The sequence below is a fragment of the Chiloscyllium plagiosum genome, unplaced genomic scaffold (genome assembly GCF_037043375.1).
Source record: "Chiloscyllium plagiosum isolate Xiang-an unplaced genomic scaffold, Cpla_swu_hap1 HiC_scaffold_24, whole genome shotgun sequence".
Lineage (NCBI taxonomy): Eukaryota > Metazoa > Chordata > Chondrichthyes > Orectolobiformes > Hemiscylliidae > Chiloscyllium > Chiloscyllium plagiosum.
The window spans coordinates 20,946,334-20,967,333 of NW_028270162.1; the positions used below are offsets into that span (position 1 = coordinate 20,946,334).

The window sequence follows — 21,000 nt, forward strand, 5'->3', positions numbered from 1 at the left end:
TTTTCAATAGGATACAAACTTCCAAACAGTCCAATTTAATGACAAAGGAGGGGAGAAAATGGGTGACAATGTTGTGGTGTTTGCACAGAATACCAAAAGATGACTATACACCCTAAATGCTGCTGAGCCAAAATTCAAATAAAAGTTTGGAGATTCAAACAGTAGTGTTGAATATTGGTTGACTTAAAATTGGTCTCTTGTCCATCTGCATTCCACTATTGGTCGTGTTATTTTCTCTGCCTGACTCCACAAACACTAAATTTAAAAATCTACTAGGTCTCATACTATTCCAAATTGTAATCAACCTGCTCTGTATTTTAACATTTGCAGATTTGACTTTTATTACAAACACCTAAACAAACCTGTCCATCGATCATGTAGGAAATCATCATGATCTGGTCATTCTCAGCATCTGGAAACTTTAATGGCAATTTTGTAGTCTCAATATCAAATGCCAAAACAACAGGATCCTGGAAAAGAAAAAAGTGGCGTTAACAAAATTTAAACCACAGACAGAGTATGCTGTTGGAAAAATCCATCTGGCTCACTAATGTCCTTTAGTGAATGTCCTTATCTGGTCTGGCATTTATGTGATTCCAGATCCACAGCAATGTTGTTGGTTTTTAACTGCCTTCTGAACAATTGGAGATGGGGAACAAATGCTGATCTAGTCAGCAATGTCAACATCCCACAAATGAATAAAATATTAAAGAATTTGTATAAAATAAAACAACTTTGGGTTTCATTATTAGGTGGATATTTATGCAAGTTTTCATAAAGGATAACTACATATAAATAGCTCTATTTTAAAAATAATTTTAATTGGGTCACAAGAAATTAAGTCTCAAATTGTTTCTCTTTAAAGGCATAAATACAATTAAGTTTTACTGGCAAAAGGGACTTGGTTAACTGTTACTAGAACTGGTTTCTATCACATTTACATGAACCAAAATATTGAATGTATTACTTACTGGTCGCTCAACCAAGTCATCCCTACGTATAATCTCAGGAGGATAGGCACCGCCACGAATTCGTATATTGTACCAATGCGCCTAGGAAGCAAGATGAGTTAACCATAAAGAATCCTAATTATCTATAATCAGGTCAACACTATCAAAAATCAGCTACATAATCTTCCTGAATGAAGCTTTCAAACCTTACATCACTCAGGTGTCATCTAGCCAAATACCTTTAATTCTAGTAGTAATCATCTAGTAGGAGTCACCAGTGGGACAAGAGCACTAGAATAAACTTCAGGAAGGACCAGAGTTTTATCTTGCAATATATATGTTCGAAAAAGAAATCTTTCCCACGTGTCCAAGTTATTTAAAATCAAATGGGAAACTAAACTTCCATGTACCACAGGTTGCTTACTCAAACGCTATTGGAACAAGACTGGGAACAGGTTATCAGCTAAGCTCTGGGACACAAATTGTACAAGTCCCAAAATGTGTTCTCATGGGGGAGGATGGGAAGAAATTCACAAGCTTGAATTTCAAATTCAGTTTACACTTTCCATCATCCCAGGGAAATCATTGCTTTATTTACAGTCAGTAAAAAGCAAACAAATTTAAAATGTCCATGTGGTATTGTGGATAGGAGGATGCTGCCACAACTCCTCTTTCTTTGACTGCACCTAAGGGCCTATTTGGTTACTACGGTAGAGGAGCAACCACTGGTGAGGCTTAACAAGAGGAATCTCCTGTCTTAACAAGCAGCAGCTTCTGCCATGATTGCTATTAGGGTTAAAAAAAAAAGACATTTAGCTAGTTAGAAATCATTATCTTGGGAACAATCTTCCAAATCCCTGAATGACATGGGCAAAGACAAGAAAGTTGGGACAATTGTGAGAGATGGGTCCTGATGAACATCTTGTTGCTGAGGACAAAAAGTCCCATTTTTCCTTTAAATATTGAATGATGAGATGAGATTCTTGCTCATCAGTGGACAGAAATCCAGTTGTATCCTCATGATTATACCATCTTGCCTCAATGATATGCAGTTTCCTATTTTCCCAGCCACTGCACAGAAAGGTGATAATTCCCAAAATGAATGTTAAAGTAGTAACCTGGCACACCATTTCACCAACTGTTCCACATCTCAGGGCACGTTCCATGGGCAGCAACTGCACGCATTCCCTGTCAGCAAAGTGAGTTGCCACGTACCCTCTATCTGATATTTCTGGGGCAAATAAAAACAGTGCAGTGCAGGTGCAGGTTGCTAGCACTTGATTTGGTGTACAGCTGGTCTTTAAAGACGACGCCAGTAATACCAGATGTCCAAGCAATTGCTAGTACCTCTGCCTGCGGCGAGTAGGAGAACATGATGAGTGAGTGCCATTGGGGTATGGTGCATAATTAACAAGGTGAGTTTGGATACATTATGCTTGAAAACTCATGAGCTCACACACAAACCTTCCTTGAAACTTGCCTTAAGTCACACTTAGCCAATTATTGGCAAGATTCAGCTTCAAGGCTATTAGCAGACACATAACATACAAGATCCTACAAGATCCAAAGCTATTCTTCAGCTAATTCACTCAAGACAGTAAGACATTAAATATCACATATAATAATTCATTATCTGGTAACGTGATCATACTTATGATATGATAATCAGCTGAAGTTTAATACACAGCCACCAACATTATCCCTTTCAGAACCATTACCATATAGAATAGTACTCACCACCTGAATCTTCAAATCAATAGATACTCGAACATGATAAGGGACATCATATTCTCGGATGTCAATTATGTTTTCCATTTGATCAGAAATTTTTTTTGATGTTCCTTCCTCTTCAGTCACATTGCCCCCAGCCAAGGCACTACCATTACAAACAAATATCACCAAACGTAGCAAGAATTGTCACAAGATAGTATCCAACACAAGAATAACTTGACTGAAACTTACCTGATCAAAGATTCTGTTTTTTTATTAATATACAGTAAACAAATCACAAAACATTTTTCTAAAAACATGACAATCTTCTATTTATTGGAGTTTCACTCTGCAAACTTACTTTGCATTCTACTTAGCCCAGATAATTTCACAGGAAGTTCAGTTGCCCTATCCCAATTACTAAGATCTTTCAGGAAAACAGGGGAAGCAAAGAAATATCTCACTGTAGAGCACCATTATGCTGCACCTTACAATTATAATTGCATAAAATGGATCATGTCTATTCTTTGCTTTTTTCAGCTCTTTTGCAGGGTGGCAAATAAAGTTGTTGATTGTTTCTAACCAATATAGCTTCCTTATATCAACAGATAAAAGAGCTTTAAAAAGATTTATAAGAATGTTGCCAGGGCTGGAAGATTTAAAATACAGGGAGAGGCTGAATAGGCTGGGGCTGTTTTCCCTGGAGCATCAGAGGCTGAGGTTTAGAAAATCATGAGGGGCATGGATAGGGTAATTAGACAAGGTCTTTTCCCTGGGGTAGGGGAGTCCAGAACAAGAGTGCATAGGTTTAGGGTGAGAGGAGAAAGATATAAAAGAGACCTCAGGGGCAACTTTTTCCACAGAGGGTGGTGTGTGTATAGAATGAGCTGCCAGAGGAAATAGTGGAGGTTGGTACATCTGGATGGGTATATGAATAGAAAGGGTTTGGAGGGATATGGGCTAAGTGCTGGCAAATGGGTTTAGATTAAGTTAGGATATCTGGTCAGCATGGACGAGTTGGACTGAAGGACCTGTTTCTGTGTTTACATCTCTAAAATGCTATACCAGCACTTATTACAAAGTTGAACTGGAGCAGGTCATAAAATTCATTTAGGTTTTAATGTTAATATTAAAAGTGGATTCAACAAAATGGGGTGTGGGGAAGAGTCATTGCATGTCATTAATTTTAAAAGCATATTTTTCCTTAACACTCCAATCAGACACTGGGTAATCTTACAGCCAAGAAAGCAAACAAGTTAAATTATACTTCTTTATTTGTGACCGCTTTACATGTTATACCAATACAGTACCTTCCTGAAGGTTTCAGTACCATTTATCAAACTCCAGATGTTGGTGTACTTGGCAAATTCCAAGGATATGGTCCACATGTCAGGCTCAAAAAAGAACAACAGCCATTTATCTAATTATGCTCTTGGTCTGTCAACTAATTTTTAAGAAGAACTTTGGTTGCATTGATATTGGCAATCACCAGCAGGTGTGGGCAAGTGTTCTTCACCTTCTTTGCAGCCTCTCTTCAAATCGCAAGTACACAGCAAATCCTTAAACACCTTTCCTGGAGTAGTTTATTTTTGTATTTCACTGCTTGAAAATCAATCATAAGATATAGAAAAGAAACTGGAATATATCTTTCAAAGCTGAAGGACATCCCAAAACACACTTCATGAATGAAGTGCAGTTACTGAAGGAAATACTGAACTCCCACAAACACCAATATGACAAAGTAATTCATTTTTGTGATGCCAATGAGGGGTAAATATTTGGCATGACACTGAGATGACTTCTTTGATATTTCACTTATTTTGCCTGGAAAACGTTTGGACAAGAATGATGAAACCTCTTGTTCACAGACTTTTATTGAGTATAGAAAGAAAGTTATTCTCCATACAACTTTTTCCAGAATTCTTTTTCGAAAATGTTCCATGGAATCTTTTACACACACCTGACAATTCAGTCGGGGCCTCTGTTAAGAAAGTGAATTCTTAAAACATGCTTCTTATTGTAGCTTAATAGTTCTGATCAGATAAAACATTTCAGAAGAGAAAAAAAGCCTTGCATTTTGAAACAGGAGAAAACTGAAAGAATGATTAGCTGTTGCATTCCAGGCTGTAAACTGACCAATATCTGAACTGAGAGACTGAACCTTGATGCAGAAAAATATTTGCAATATGTTGATACTTATCTTAGCAGTTTATTAGACCCCTAATCAGAACCTAACAATGTCAATTCTTTAATACTAGGTTTGAAATAAATAAGAAACTACAAGAAATGGCGAGCCAAGAATAGCAGCATTGTAACAATGAAAACACAGCATAAAGCATCAATGGTGAAATTACCTGGATAACATAACAGTATAGGCATCATTTGATTTCTCCCGTTCTTTATTTTTCTTTACAGCCGAGGAAATCTCCTTTCGGACTTTTATCAGGTCATCAACCGTATTAAAAGCGAGCTTAACATAGAGTCTCTTCAAGCCAACCAAGTGGTTAGGCTGTAGAGAAAAAAGTAATTTAGAAGATTAAATTATTATTACCCAAACTTTATTTTTGTGGGGCAGGATAATAAAAACAGTAATAGAACAAAAACTCACCAGATCTAAGTCCTCTTTTGGAATGGTTGATATTTTACTTATTTTGCCTTGAAATTTTTTGGACAAGAATGATGAAACCTCTCTTTCACAGCCCTTTTTTTAATATAAAAAGAAAGTTATTCTCACGACAATTGAGTCCACAATTTAATTATAATAGTTTTCAATACATAAATATTTTAATGAGCATCAAGGTGATTATCCAAAAAAGTCCTGTTCTTCAAAACTGTTTTGTCCAATTACAGTGCTAGCTTTATTTGGAACAGTTATCAGAACTCAGTCATCGCACATTAAATTGCTTTCATGTACAAGCATTTACATTTTGCATTTTGACTTAAAATTAGACTTCAAAGTTAAAAGCATAAAAATTTGTTGATATAGTTTGTATAAAGCACAATCATACAAAAAATCTTATGATGTACATATTGAACACATTTTCACGTTTTTGGCTAATTCATCTTCTACAAACCTTTTTTGTGGCAACATAGAAATAGGGTTCAAAAGGTAGAGCAACCTGAAAAAGAAGAAAATTTAATTAAAAAGTGTTTGATACTTATTTAAAAAGTTTGTCAAAGAAAATGCATACTCCAGTTCTGTGTTCACAAAGGATAACAGATTCATAGAGATGTACAGCACAGAAACAGACCCTTCGGTCCAACTCGGCCATGCTGACAAGATATCCTAAATTAATCTAGTCCTATTTGGCCCATATCCCTCCAAACCTTCCCTAAATATACACCCACTCAGATGTCTCTTAATTGTTGTAATTATACCAATTTACACCACTTTTTCTGGCAAGCTTATTCAATAAACACACCACCCGCTATGTGAAGAAGTTGCCCTAACAGTCAGCTGTGCAGATTCACTGCTTGGTCATACAGCAGTGCAGGTTTACTTCTTCATTTGATTCATTTCCCATGTAATCGCTGCCTGTCTTTCTCCTTTTGAAAGTGCCGTTGTTTTGATCGATTTTTCTCCCAAAGTTCCAAAACAGTGCAACATGAATAACATGTCATAAATGTTGGGAAACACATTTAGAAAGAGACAAGAACTGAGGCAAATCAGTATTAGCGGGTAAATGGTGTCAGACACAATTGAAGGCAGGTAAGTTCCCAGGGTGTAGTATTTTACATTCCAGGGCCTGGTATTCTATATTCCAGAGTAAAGGGAGCTAGAAACAGTAGATTCATTAAGGTCATCTTCTGAGATTCTATAGCCTTTGGAAGAGTTCCTATGGAGCAGAGGATAGCTCATGTAAACTCTGCATTTAAAATGGGAAGTAGAGAGAAAACTGAGGGTGGTGGTGGAGGGTTATTTTTCAGACTGGAGGTCTGTGACCAGTGGAGTGCCACAAGAATCAGTGCTGGGTCCTCTACTTTTTGTCATTTAGATAAATAATTTGGATGCAAGCATAAGAGGTACAGTTAGTAAGTTTGCAGATGACACCAAAGTTGGAGGTGAAGAGGGTTACTTCAGATTACAATGGGATCTTGACAAGATGGGCCAATGGGCTGAGAAATAGCAGATGGAGTTTAATTCAGATAAATGCAAGGTGCTGCATTTTGGGAAAGCAAAACTTGGCTGGACTTATACACTTAATGGTAAGGTCTGAGGGAGTGTTGCTGAACAAAGAGACCTTGGAGTGCAAGTTCATAGCTCCTTGAAAGTGGAGTCGCAGGTAGATAGGATAGTGAAGAAAGCATTTGGTATGCTTTCCTTTATTGGTCAGAATATTGAGTACAGGAGTTGGGAGGTCATGTTACAGCTGTACAGGACATTGGTTGGACCACTGTTGGAATATTGCATGCAATTCTAGTCTCCTTCCTATCGGAAAGATGTTGCGAAACTTGAAAGGGTTCAGAAAAGATTTACAAGGAAGTTGCCAGGGTTGGAGGATTTGAGCTATAGGCAGAGGCTGAACAGGCTGGGGCTGTTTTCCCGGAGCGTCGGAGGCTGAGGATGACCTTATAGAGGTTTACAAAATTATGAGGGGCATGGATAGAGTAAATAGGCAAAGTCTTTTCCCTGGTGTCAGGGAGTCCAGAACTAGAGAGCATAGGTTTAGGGTGAGAGGGGAACGATATAAAAGAGACCGAAGGGCAACGTTTTCACACAGAGGGTGGTACGTGTATGGAATGAGCTGCCAGAGGATGTGGTGGAGGCTGGTACAATTGCAACTTTTAAGAGGCATTTGAATGGCTATATGAATAGGAAGGGTTTGGAGGGATATGGGCCAGGTGCTGGCAGGTGGGACTAGATTGGGTTGGGATATCTGTTTGGCATGAAGGGTCTGTTTCCATGCTGTACATCTCTATGACTCTATGAGAACTGTAGGACTGGTCAGTCTGATATTGGTAGTGGGGAAAATGCTACAGACCATTATGAAAGATTTAATAGGTAAGCACTTGGGAAACAGAGCAGAATTGAACAGAGTCAGCATGGATTTGAGAAAGTGAAATAATTCTTGACAAAACTGCTGTTATTATTCAAGGACGTAACCCAGAATTGATGAGGAGGAGCCAGTGGATGTGTTGGTAAAAACAGGAAGGCAGGCTATTATATGAGTGGCTATAGATTGTGGGGGAAAATGTACAATGAAACTTGGATATCCGCATAACAATCGCTGAAGGTAAGCATTAGAGTTTAACAGGCAGTCACGAAGGCAAATGGTATGTTGGCCTTCAGTGTGGGAGGATTTGAGTATAGGAGCAGGGATGTCTTACAATAATTATATACAGTCAGTTCTTCTATAACATGATGATTGTGTCCTTGTGCAACCCGTGTTACAGAAAAATGGTGCTTTACAAATTGTTATACGATGTTATACAACCAACACAACCAAAAGGTTAAAAGTTTGCACTTTAGATTCAGTTTTCCCAATTTATCAATCATGTTACAGCGAATTGGTGTTGACAAAACGTACATTATAACAGAATGACCTGTCCAAACATATAAACACTATGGCTATAACAGCAAGTCAGAGACTGGGAGTAATTTACTTGCTTACTTGCCAAAGTCTGTTCACCATTTACAAGACCACAAGTCATGAGTTTAGTTTTTAAATTCACTTGTGAGGAGTGAGCATCGCTGGATGGCCAGCATGTACTGCCCAGCCTAATTGGCCTTATCACGGTGTTGGCGAGCTGTCTTATTGAACTGCTCAGTCCATGTGCTGAGAGGGAGAGAATGTCCAGTGACTGTGAAGGAATGATCATATATTTCCAAATCAGGAAGGTGAGAGGCTTAGAAGGCAACTTGCAGATGTTTCCATATATGTACTACCCTTGTCCTTCTAAGTGGAAGTGATCCTGAGTTTGGAAGATTCTGTCTAAGGATTTTTGATGAATTCCTACAATGTATCGTATAGATAGCGTCAGAGACCCAGGTGCAATTCCCACCTCAGGCAACTGTCTGTGTGGAGTTTGCACATTCTCCCTGTGTCTGCGTGTGTTTCCTCCAGGTGCTCCGGTTTCTTTCCACAGTCCAAAGATGTGCAAGTCAGGTGAATTGGCCATGCTAAATTGTCCATAGTGATAGGTGAAGGGGTAAATGTAGGGGAATGGGTCTGGCTGGGTTGCACTTCGGCGGGTCAGTGTGGAAAAAAAAAAGGGGTGGCACGGTGGTTCAGTGGTTAGCACTGCCGCCTCACAGCACCAGGGACCCAGGTTCGATTCCAGCCACGGGCGACTGTCTGTGTGGAATTTGCACATTCTCCCAGTGTCTGCGTGGGTTTCCTCCGGGTGCTCCGGTTTCCTCCCACAGTCCAAAGATGTGCAAGTCAGGTGAATTGGCAATGCTAAATTGCCCATAGTGTCAGGTGCATTAGTCAGAGGGGAAATGGGTCTGGGTGGGTTACTCTTTGGAGGGTCGGTGTGGACTGGTTGGGCCGAAGGGCCTGTTTCCACACTGTAGGGAATCTAATAGCACACACTGCTGCTACTGAACCTGGTGGTGTACAGTGTGGAAGCAAAGCCAATCAAGTGGGTTGCTTTGCCCTCGATGATATCAAGCTTCTTGAGTGCTGCTGGAGTTGCGCCCATGCAGGCAAGTATGAAATATTTCATCACACTCCTGATTTGCTTCTTGTAGATAGTGGACAGGCCTTGGGAAGCAGGAGGTGAGTTACTCACCACACTATTTCTAGCCACTGATCTGCTCTTGTAGCCACTGTCATTATTTGGAGAGTCCAGTTGAATTTCTGGTCAATGCTAACCTCAAGGCTGTTGATAGTAGGGGATTCAGTGATGAATTCTTTAAATGTCAAGAGGCAGTATTTAGGTGGTCTCTTATTGGTGATGATCATTAACTGGCATTTGCATGGCACAAATGTTACTTGCAATTTGCCAGCCCAAGCTAGATATTGTCCAGATCTTGGTGCATTCGAACTCAGACTGCTACTGTGTCTGAAGGGTCTCAAATGATGTTGAACAGTGTGTAACCATTGGTGTACATCCTCATTTCTGAGCTTATGACAGAGGGAAGGTCATTGATGAAGCAGCTGAAGATGGTTGAGCCTTGGACACTACCCTGAGGAACCCCTGTAGAGATATCCTGGAGCTGAGATGACTGACCTCCAATAACCACAAACTATCCTATGGTACAACTCTAGGTTGGACACCAACCAATACAGCGCTTGCCCCTGGTACCCATTGATTACAGTTTGTTGAAGCTTCTGAATGCTACATCTGTCAAATGCAGCCTTGATGTCAAAGGCTCTCTCATTTTACCTCTGGAATTCAGCCCTTTTTCTCATGTTTAAACCAAGGCTGCAAAGAGGACAGCAGCTGCATGGGTCTGGTGGAACCTAAACAGGTGAAACTGAACAGGTCATTACCGAGAAGATACTGCTTGATAGCACTGTTGATCATTTTACTGTGGCATTCTCCCTACTTGCCTGGTTGACAACTCCAACATTCAAAAGGCTTAACACTATCTACCATCAGGGAATAAGCAGCTCACTTAATGCTCTCCACATCCACCATTAGGTCAAAGCCCTCGACCTCTTTTCACAACAGCACTGGGGGGCCTAACTACACCACATGGACTGCAGCAGTTCAAAAAAGCAGATGACAATCACGTTCAAAAGCCAATGAAGATGGGCCAGACAGTCAAACTCGCAACATGCTCATCCCATGAAGGAGAAAAAAAAAAGTCTTTACATAAATTGTTACACACCTTAAATCTGCTCCCATCTTCTTCAATAAAATAATAATCCACAGCACTGATCATTCGTTTATCTTCATCCAGGAGTTCTGTCTGTAAATCAAAATCAGCATATGTTCAGAGCAAATAAATGTTGCAATTTACAAATACATAAAAACAAGTCACGTTCAATAACTTTTAGTATAAAGTTTGTAAATTATGATTCTTTGAACAGCTTTAAAGATGAACAGGCACTAAACCACATGGAACATATTTGTGAAACCTACATCATCAATACAGTCAGTTCTGTTATAACGCAGTAGTTCCATTGTCACGCAATCCTGTGTTGTAAGAAAATCAGTAATTGCAGCACCATTGAAACTACTGGGGCTGGAATCAACTTATAACCAATTCATGCTTTAAATGTTCGCGCTATAGAAATATTGTCCCCAATTCGTCAATCGAGTAATATTGAATTTGCATGCAGCAGAAACTCGCATTATACCAGAATGACCTATATATCACAATACAGGTGATCCCAGGTTGTGAGCAGGTTCCGTTTTAGAGTCCATTCACAATTCATGTATCGCTGACATTGGAAATTGTCTAGGAAAATTAACAAACCGTAAAATTCACAACTAATTTTGGAGGAACCTGTTTGGGAGAGATCACAACACAGATACAGATAAGTGATTATAATTAAGTGCAACCTGACAGTAAATCTGCAGTAATGAGTAGATTGGGTTCTTCCTTGATTATATGTTTTATTGAGATGTCTCTTCATTAAACTTAAAAATATAATCCACAAGTATCAAGTCAGCCTGGAGCAGTGTTTCATAGAGGAATAAGACAGTGTTATTTTCTGGATTCTTAGATTGAAAGAAGCAAAAATGGCCCTTGGTAGAGTGATATGCTCTTCTTTTCAGATGTGCGAGTTTATGGAGAGTTTACATGTTACTGAGGATTGTATCTGCAATAAATGCCATTGGCTGTGAATCCTATCAGATCGAATGGATCAGTTAGAGAGACAGTTAGAGGCATTGAGAAATTTACAACAGCAAGGGGATGTCATGAATGGCAGTTACAAGAAGGGAGAAAAGTTGCAGACACAGTTACATAGATGGGTTAACTCCAGGAAAGGTAAGAGAGGTAGGCAGGTAGTGCAGGAGTCTTCTGTGGCTAGCCCCATTTCAAACAAGTATGCTGTTTTGGAAAATGTAGTGGGTGATGGATTCTCAGGGGAATGTTGCACGAACAACCAAGATTCTGGTATTGAGACCTACTCTAATGCAATGAGGAGTACGTCAGGTTCCAAAAGATCGATTGTGTTACGGGACTCTCTAGTCCAAGGCCAGCAGCAAAAAATCAGAATGATGTGTTGCCGCCCTGGTGCCAGGACCAAGGATGTCTCAAAGAGGATGCAGAATGTTCTCAAGGGGGAGAGGGACCAGCAGGAGGTCATTGTACACATTGGAACCAATGACATAGGAAGTGAAAAGGATGAGATTCTGAAGGCTGGTAGGTGTAGGGAACGCTGAAAAAGAAGCAAGGATATGTCAGGTTGAGACAAGACAGATCGATTGAACCCTTGGAAGAGTATAAAGGCAGTAGGAGTGTACTTAAGAGAGAAATCAGGAGGGCAAAACGGGTATGTGAGACAGCTTTGGCAATCAGAGTAAAGGAAAATCCAAAGGGATTTCATAAATACATTAAGGACAAATGGGTAACTAGGGAGAGAATAGGGCCCCTCAAAGATCAGCAAGGCAGCCTTTGTGTGGAGCCACAAGGGATGGGGGAAGATACTAAACAAGTGTTTTGCATCAGTGTTTACTGTGGAGAAGGATGTGGAAGATATAGAATGTAGGGAAAAATGTCCATATTACAGAGGAGGAAGTGCTGGATGCCTTAAAACACATAAAAGTGGATAAATCCCGAGAACCTGACCAGGTGTACCCTAGGACTGTGTGGGAAGCTAGGGAAGTGATTGTTGGGCCACTTGCTGAAATATCCATATCATCAATAGTCACAGATGAGATACCGAAAGACTGGAGGTTGGCTAACATGGTGCCACTGTTTAGAAGGGCGGTAAGGGCAAGGGAACTATAGACCAGTGAGCCTGCAGTTGGTGGTGGGCACGTTGTTGGAGGGAATCCTGAGGGACAGGATGTACACATATTTGGAAAGGCAAGGACTGATTAGGGATAGTCAACATGGCTTTGTGTGTGGGAAATCATGTCACACAAACTTGATTGAGTTTTTTGAAGAAGTAACAAAGAGGATTGATGAGGGCATAGTGGTAGATGTGATCTATATGGACATCAGTAAGATGTTCAAAAAGGTTCCCCATGGGAGACTGGTTAGCAAGGTTAGATCTCATGGAATGCAGGGAGAACTAGCCATTTGGATAAGAACTGGCTCGAAGGTAGAAGACAGAGGATGGTGGTGGACGGATGTTTTTCAGACTGGAGGCCTGTGACCAGTGAAGTGCCACAAGGATCGGTGCTGGGTCCATTACCTTTCATCATTTATATAAATGATTTGGATGTGAGCATAAGAGGTACAGTTAGTAAGTTTGCAGATGGAGGTGTAGTGGACAATGAAGGTTATTTCAGATTACAACAGGATCTTGATCAGATGGACCAATGGGCTGAGAGGTGGCAGATGGAGTTTAATTTAGATAAATGCTTGGTGCTGCATTTTGGTAAAGCAAATCTTAGCAGGACTTATACACTTAATGGTAAGGTCCTAGGGAGTGTTGCTAAACAAAGAGACCTTGGAGTGCAGGTTCATAATTCCTTGAAAGTGGAGTCACAGGTAGATATGTTAGTAAAGGAGGCATTTGGTATACTTTCCTTTATTGGTCAGAATATTGAGTACAGGAGTTGGGAGGTCATGTTACAGCTGTACAGGACATTGGTTAGGCCAATTTTAGAATATTGTATGCAATTCTGGATTCCTTCCTATCAGAAAGATGTTGTGAAACTTGAAAGGTTTCCGAAAAGACTTACAAGGATTTGATCCATAGGGAGAGGTTGAATAGGCTGGGGCTGTTTTCCCTGCAGCGACGGAGGCTGAGAGATGCCCTTATAAAGGTATATAAAATCATGAGGGTCATGGATAGAATAAATAGACAAAGTATTTTCCCTGGGGTGGGGGAGTCCAGAAGTAGAGGGCATAGGTTAAGGGTGAGAGGGGAAAGATATAAAAGGGACCTATTGGGCAACTTTTTCACGCAAAGGGTGGTGCATGTATGGAATGAGCTGCCAGAGGTAGTAGTGAAGGCTAGTACAATTACAACATTTAAAAGGCATCTGGATGGGTATATGAATAGGAAGAGTTTGAAGGGATATGGGCCAGGTGCTGGCTGGTGGGACTAGATTGAGTTGGGATATCTGCTCGACATGGGTGAGTTGGACTGAAAGGTCTATTTCCGTGCCGTACATCTCAATGACTCTAAGTCAATTGGTTCGCAAGTCAGTACACAAAGCACTGGAAACGTTTGTATGCCACATCATTTAAATTACACCTATGTATGGGTTTGTATTCCTCATACAAACATTCAAGTCAGGCATTTGTAAATCAGGGCCCTCGCTGGGACAACATTAGCTTAGAAGGACAACTGACTGGGTGCATGTTGATAAGCCAGCCAGTCTTCTCGCCTGGATCTTTGAGACGGTCAAATCCAAATCGTGCATCCATCTCATCTGTCCACTGACTGCGCTCCAGGCGCTTGAGTGCAGGAAGGGAGGAGCCATCCTCACTGTGGGAACAAAAGCACGAGAGATACATTTAAATCAAGTGCAAAAGGACTATTTTATCATTAACAGAGGAATGGACTGATCTTTACTTGCTCCTGCCACTTTGGATTCAAGGCAACATTGAAAGATGCAATTCCAATCTTGCACTACAACAACAAACACACTTGAAAAATATTACAATGGCTGCAAAATACTTAGGGACATCATGAGGCCATGGAAAGAATTATATAAATGTAGACCTTACTTCATTCCAAATAAAAATGAATTTACACAATAACTTGGTGTGTTCTACTCTGTATACTGTATGTGATGCAAACAATAAATCAGAGGTTCTATACTCAATAGCATCAAGGACTGATAAAAGGTTGTTGGCCCGAAATGCTCATATTCTTTCTCCATTGCTGTTACCTGAACCAAGTGCATCACAGCATCTTGGGCATTCACTAATGGTTGTCACAAAGAATTTCACTCAGGTTGAGCACAAATGAGAGAACCTTGGAAAGGAAAGTAGATGTAGATGGAACTGTAGATCATGTCAAGGTTAGTCAACAATTTTGATTTTAAATTTGAGGATGATGGCTAAGTATTACAAGTATAAAGGGCAGAAGAATAGAGACGTGAGAATTCATGTACACGAATCTGTGCACATAGCATGACATGTTAACAAGGCTTTAAAAGAAAGTGCTAACAAGATCCCTGGGTTTTATGAATGAGGCATTCAGTACAGACAAAAGTAGTTTAGATTAAATTCGATTACCTACAGTATGGAAACAGGTCCTTCAGCCTAACAAATCCACACTGACCCTCCGAAGAGTAACCTACCCTGACTCATTCCCCTACCCTGACTAATGCACCTAATGCTATGGGACAATTTAGCATGGCCAATTCACCTGGCCTGCATATCTTTGGATTGTGGGAGGAAACCGGAGCACCCGAGGAAACTCACGCAGACATGGGGAGAATGTGCAAGCTCCACACAGACAGTCGCCCAAGGCGGGAATTGAACTCGGGTGCCTGGCAATGTGAGGCAGCAGTGCTAACCACTGAGCCACCATGCTGCCCACTTAGCAAGGTAAAGGTAAGTTACTGGTTCAGGCCCAACAAGAGGTCCAATTCTGTCACAATATTTCAGGAAGGGTGCAGCGATGTATGCATGCCAGGGTGAAAGGATTACATTTATGACTAAAAACTAGAGAGAGTCTAAGATTATTCTCCTTAAAGCAGAGAAGATTCAATCCTCACATTCAAAATGAATAAAGGTGGATAAATCCTCTGTACCTGAACAGGTGTATCCCAGATATTTGTGGAAAGCTAGGGAAGTGATTGCTGGATTCCTTGCTGAGATATTTATATTATCCATAGCAAAGGGTGAGATACCATGAGATTGGAGGGTGGCTAATGTGGCACCACTAATTAAGAAAGTTGGTAAGGAAAAACTGTAGACTGGTGAGCCTGACATCAGTGGTGGCTAAGTTGTGGAATGGATTCTGAGGGACAGGATTTACATGTATTTGGAAAGAGTCAAAAAGAGTGGAGCTGGAAAAGCACAGCTGGTCAGGCAGCATCTGAGCAGAGTCAATGTTTTGGAAAGGCAAGGATTGATTAGGGACATTTAACATAGATTTGTGCATGGAAAATTGTGACTCACTAATTGACAGAGTTTTTTTTGGAAAAGTGATAAATAAGATTGATGAAGGCAGAGTGATGGATGCTGCCTATATGGACTTCATCAAGGCGTTCAACAAGATTCCACATGGTAGAGTGTTTAGCAAGGTTAGGTCATGTAGAATCCAGGAACAGCCAGCCATTTGGATAGAAAACTGGTTTGAAGGTAGGAGACAGAGGGTGGTGGCGGAAGGTTTTTTTGAACTGGAGGTCTGTGACCAGTGGTGTGTCTCAAGAATTGGCGCTCGGTCCACTGCTTTTTGTCATTTATATAAACAGATTGGATGTGAATATAGGAGGAATGGTTTGCAAGTTTGCAGATTACACCAAAATTGGTCGTGCAGATTGAGTTTAATTCAGATACATGTGATGTGCTGCATTGTGGTGAGGCAAATCTGGGCAGGGCTTATATACTTAATGGTAGGGTCCTGGGGGGTGTTGCCAAACAAAGAGACCTTGGGGGTGCAGGTTCATTGTTCCTTGAAAGTGGAGCTGAAAGTAAACAGGGCAGTGAAGGAGGGTTTGGTACACTTGGCTTTATTGGTCAGTACATTGAGTTGGGAATTTCATGTTGAAGCTGTACAGGACATTGGTCAGGTCACTTCTGAAAAACTGCATTCAGTAAAGGTCTCCTTGCTATAGGAAAGCTGTTGTTAAACTTGAGAGGGTTCAGAAAAGATTTACAAGCACAGTGTCAGTGTTGGAGGGTTTGAGCAAAAGGGAGAGGCTGAATAGGCCGGGTCTATTCTTCCTGGAGCATTGGAGGCGGAGGGGTAACCCTATAGAGGTTCATAAAATAATAAGGGGCATGGATGGGATAAATGGACAAGGTCGTTTTCCCAGGGAAGATTAAAACTAGAGGGCATAGTTTTAAGGTAAAAGAGGAAAGATATGAAAGGGACCTTAAGGGCAATGTTTTTTACAGAGGGTAATATGTGTATAGAAGGAACTGCCAAAGGAAGTGGTGGAGACTGGTACAATCACAACATTTAAAAAGCATTTGGATGGGTATATACATAGGAAGGGTTTACAGGGGATATAGGCCAAATGCTAGCAAATTGGACGAGATTAATTTAGGATATCTGGTTGGCATGGATGAGTTGGACTGAAGGGTCTGTTTCCACACTGTACAACTCTATAACTATGTGTGTTTTTGACAGAGTAGACAGAAACAGTTTAAATAGCACCAAGTTCAGGAACTGAAGGAGACAGAGCTACAATAATTGGCAAAAAGATTGGTTTGGAGACTAAAAGACTTTTAAGATAAATACAGCAACTTATTGCCTTAACCACAGATGGAAGCAGATTTAAGAATATCTTTCAAAGGAAATTGGTATTGACTTAATATATTTAAAGTCACATGGAGCAAGAGCAGGAAAGTTGAATAAACTGAATGTTTAAGATTCAACACAGGCATGCTGAGACAATTGAAATCGCTTGCACAGAAATAGGTATGAAGTTCATTTTAAAAGTAGCAAGCTAGCCTGAGGGTAGCGTTTTAACATGGACTAAAGTTTTAGTACTGAGAAATAATTTTGACATCATGTGAAACTGAGGATTTCAATGATATGACATCGAAGTCACGAATTCAATCTTCAATTAATTAACCATTATTAAAATGATAATATTCAATATTCTTTGAAGCCTTTTTTTTAAAAGGATTATGGAAAATATTGGTTTATTTCAAATTTTTACTAGCTGAGATGGTATTGAGATATCTGGTCGTCATGGACGGGTTGGACCGAAGGGTCTGTTTCCATGCTGTACATCTCTATGACTATCTTAAACAAAGCTTCCTAGAACTCAAGGACTGCTTACATTTCCATAAACCCATGCGGAGGCTATTATGAACTGCCATTTGGCTTGGAAAGTTTCCATTTTTATATCTGGAATTCCTTTCTTAACAGCATTGTGGGTTGATCGATAGCATACCGAGTCAAGCAGTTCAAGAAGCTGCCTGCCACAACCACCAGAGGACAACTAGGGACAGACAATAAATGTTGGCTCAGCCAGCGACACCCATAGCCGTGAATGAATAAAAAAGTACTTAATTGCTCTTCTTTGTAATTGGAAAAACGTTTTTGTTGTGATCTGTGAAGTTGCGAATAGAGCATCTTCAGTTACAATATTAGTCAAAATGATTTGACTGATCACATTACATTAATGTGTAGAACTTGGGTACAGCATTCTGAGAATCGTTTTGAGAAATCACATTCCCAAGGCTCCATATATCAAACCACCATAAGCCCTGCTCATATTATTCTATGGATGCCCCGTTGTCCATCCCAATATAATCCAAACTGTCTAAACACATTAGAATGCATATTATTCATCTCTTAAAAATTGAGTTTTTTCCTAAATTCTAGTGATTTGACGAAAAAGATTAATTACAAATTTTTGTTTAAGATTCCACTCTAACTTGCCAGACATCAGAATTAAATAAGCATAATTATAAACAGGCAGCACCAAAACCCACTTCATGCATTTATGGATGGGCGCATATGTTTTCTTCGGTGCAACAATCTGTTGCGAGGACTGCAGATGCTGGAGATAGAGTCGAGTGTGTGTTGCTGGCAAAGCACAGCAGATCAGGCAGCATAAGCCAGATGAAGGGCTTATGCCTGAACGGTCGAATCTTCAATTCTTTGGATGCTGCCTGAACTGCTGTGTTTTTCCAGCAACACACTGTTGTTCAGACAAATCAGGCAAGAATCCAACTACATTCAAATTATTTAGAAGTTTTCGCACAATCTCAATAAAGGCAGGCACAACATATGTAAATTGTATATATTAAATGCTTCCCACAAATATTGTAGACTCAAAAGTTGGGTGATTTTTAGTTTCAACGATCAATTGCTCGTAGACAAAGTCAAAAATCACACAACACCAGGTTATAATCAAATAGGCTTATTTAGAAGTGCAAGCTTTTGGAGTTTATTCAACATATCTTATCAGTGTATGACACTATGATCTTTTGTTATAAATTGTGTTCTATGATCACTGGCTATCTGATGAAGAAGCAGCACTCCGAGAGCTAGTGTTTCCAAATAAATCTGTTGGACTATAACCCGGTTTCGTGTGATTTTAACTTTGGTAAAAACAATGACTGCAGATGCTGGAAAGCAGATTCTGGATTAGTGGTGCTGGAAGAGGACAGCAGTTCAGGCAGCATCCAAGGAGCTTCGAAATCGACGTTTCTCTGGATTAGTGGTGCTGGAAGAACACCACTAATCCAGACCTGAACTGCTGTGGTCTTCCAGCACCACTAATCCAGAGAAACGTCGATTTCGAAGCTCCTTGGATGCTGCCTGAACTGCTGATTTTAACTTTGTCCACCCCCGGAGAACATCGGCACCTCCACATAATTGCTAGTAGAGGCAGCGCAAAATAATGCAGGGGTGGGGAGCGGATAGGCGTGAGCTACACTTACTCAGTGCATTCCAGCTCTAACAGTGAAACAACACGAACGGGAATACACAGCACCGAAAACAATAAGCACTGGAAATCACATCGGATCTGGCAACATCTGTGAACAGAGAGCAAGATAAAGCTCTGAAGAGTCGTCAAGACTCGAAACGTTAGTTTGCTCTCTGACTCCCTGTGATTTCCAGCACTTTTTGCTGTCAGTACAGGTTCCAGCATCGGCTGTAATTCGCTCCGAGAACACAGCACTAACTGGATCACAGGTATAGTGAGTGATCAGCCTGCAGTAACTGCACTAGCTTCAGCTCTGAGAGGCCTGCTTCATGTAAGTGTTATCGAACGTAACGCTGGTATGTTTTTGCCCAGAGATGTCCTTCATCTCTCGGGAGTTGCAGCTAAAGCCTGTTGCTCAGTAGCTGCAGTCATCACTCCCCGCCGATCACGACAGCGAACAGTGCTGAAACTCACGAGTAACTGGTGTCGGCCACCGGCTGTCTGTCCGCTCTCAGCTTCCCACTGTTCTGCAGCACCATACCTACCGCTCCTTCACTCAATTGGCGCGCTCTCGTGCCTCTCGCGGGACCTGACAACCGCGTCACCGCGAGATCCACCACGCGCTCGCTGATTGGACAATATCGGAAGGTTTCTGATTTGATGAAAGCGATGAAGACATCTTGACCCCGCCCACTCCATACCGTACCTCTGCGAGTCGAAGGGCAGTTGTGGTGAGGTGGATCTTCACTAAAAGGCATCTTATTGCTCGCTACATAGGCTTCAGCGAGAGGTTTTCACCTCTTGATTTGGCTGTAGGCAGCGATTGTTTAATAAGTTAAAAATTACCCAGCGCTAGGTTATAGTCCAACAGTCCAACTTGCAGAATTACATTTTGTTTTGCTCAAAAACTGCATGAATCCATGTAAGATTCTGTAAATACCTTTTTTAGAATTAAAATCAGTCTGAACATTGGTGCACAGACAGCCTCCCACCTTCAATGCATTATCAGGGTCAACATGGCACCTGTTGTTAAAATCAACGAGGCGAAAGTGAGGACTGCAGATGCTGGAGATCAGAGTCAAGGTTGGAGTGGTGCCTCGACGCTGCCTGACCTGCTGTCCTTTTCCAGCACCACTCTAATCTTGAACTATTGTTAAAGTTCACTTGAGAATGTAACTTTAAGAAAGTTCTGGAATTTATATAAGAAAGAACTGAAACCAACGTGGCCCAATCAATAAGATGATACTTAATAAACAATCCAGGTCTTTTTCAATATATAATATTAGTACATCACATTGTAAACTCTTGCTATAAATTCTGTGTCCTATGATCTTATAATCCACAACCATCTGACGAAGGACCAGCGCTCTGAAAACTAGTGCTTCCAAAGATAGTCCAAATTGGACTATAACTTGGTGTTGGGTGATTTTTTTAAGTTTGTATACTCTAGTCTAATGCCAGCACCTCCAAATCGTTGTTCAATTAGTTAATGTTTGTAGTGTTTTGAATTTGTGAATGGCCACAGAAATAGGATGAGAACCATAATCTGCCTTTTCTTGAAAAATAAATCAGATAATGCTGGAAATAGCCAGTGGGTCATACAGCAACTATGGAGAAAGAAACAGACAGAATTAATTTTTCAGGTAGTTTTCAGGGAAAGTTAGGCTCCTATTCACTGAAAAAGCTGTGGGTCCACAAGCTGTCAGGAGAATTACTCACTGAATTTCATCTGCTCAAATGTCAATACTTTGAA

General features: G+C 40.6%; 1 protein-coding gene across 2 annotated transcripts in view; it reads right to left on the bottom strand.

The window, feature by feature from the left end:
• pole (polymerase (DNA directed), epsilon) overlaps positions 1 to 19,809 on the bottom strand; it is a 160,005-nt gene extending 140,196 nt beyond the window's left edge. For both annotated transcript variants that reach the window (XR_006315365.2, XM_043715574.2), the window contains exons 1-9: positions 19,722 to 19,809; positions 14,032 to 14,167; positions 10,441 to 10,521; positions 5,735 to 5,779; positions 5,269 to 5,361; positions 5,015 to 5,169; positions 2,688 to 2,826; positions 972 to 1,052; positions 363 to 470 (exon numbers count right to left, since the gene is read on the bottom strand). Coding sequence is in view for 1 of the 2 variants with exons in the window: in XM_043715574.2 (XP_043571509.2) it covers positions 363 to 470; positions 972 to 1,052; positions 2,688 to 2,826; positions 5,015 to 5,169; positions 5,269 to 5,361; positions 5,735 to 5,779; positions 10,441 to 10,521; positions 14,032 to 14,167; positions 19,722 to 19,786 (903 nt within the window). In the remaining variant the exon portion in view is untranslated. The remainder of the gene's footprint in view (positions 1 to 362; positions 471 to 971; positions 1,053 to 2,687; positions 2,827 to 5,014; positions 5,170 to 5,268; positions 5,362 to 5,734; positions 5,780 to 10,440; positions 10,522 to 14,031; positions 14,168 to 19,721) is intronic.
• Between the last annotated feature and the right edge of the window lie 1,191 nt (positions 19,810 to 21,000).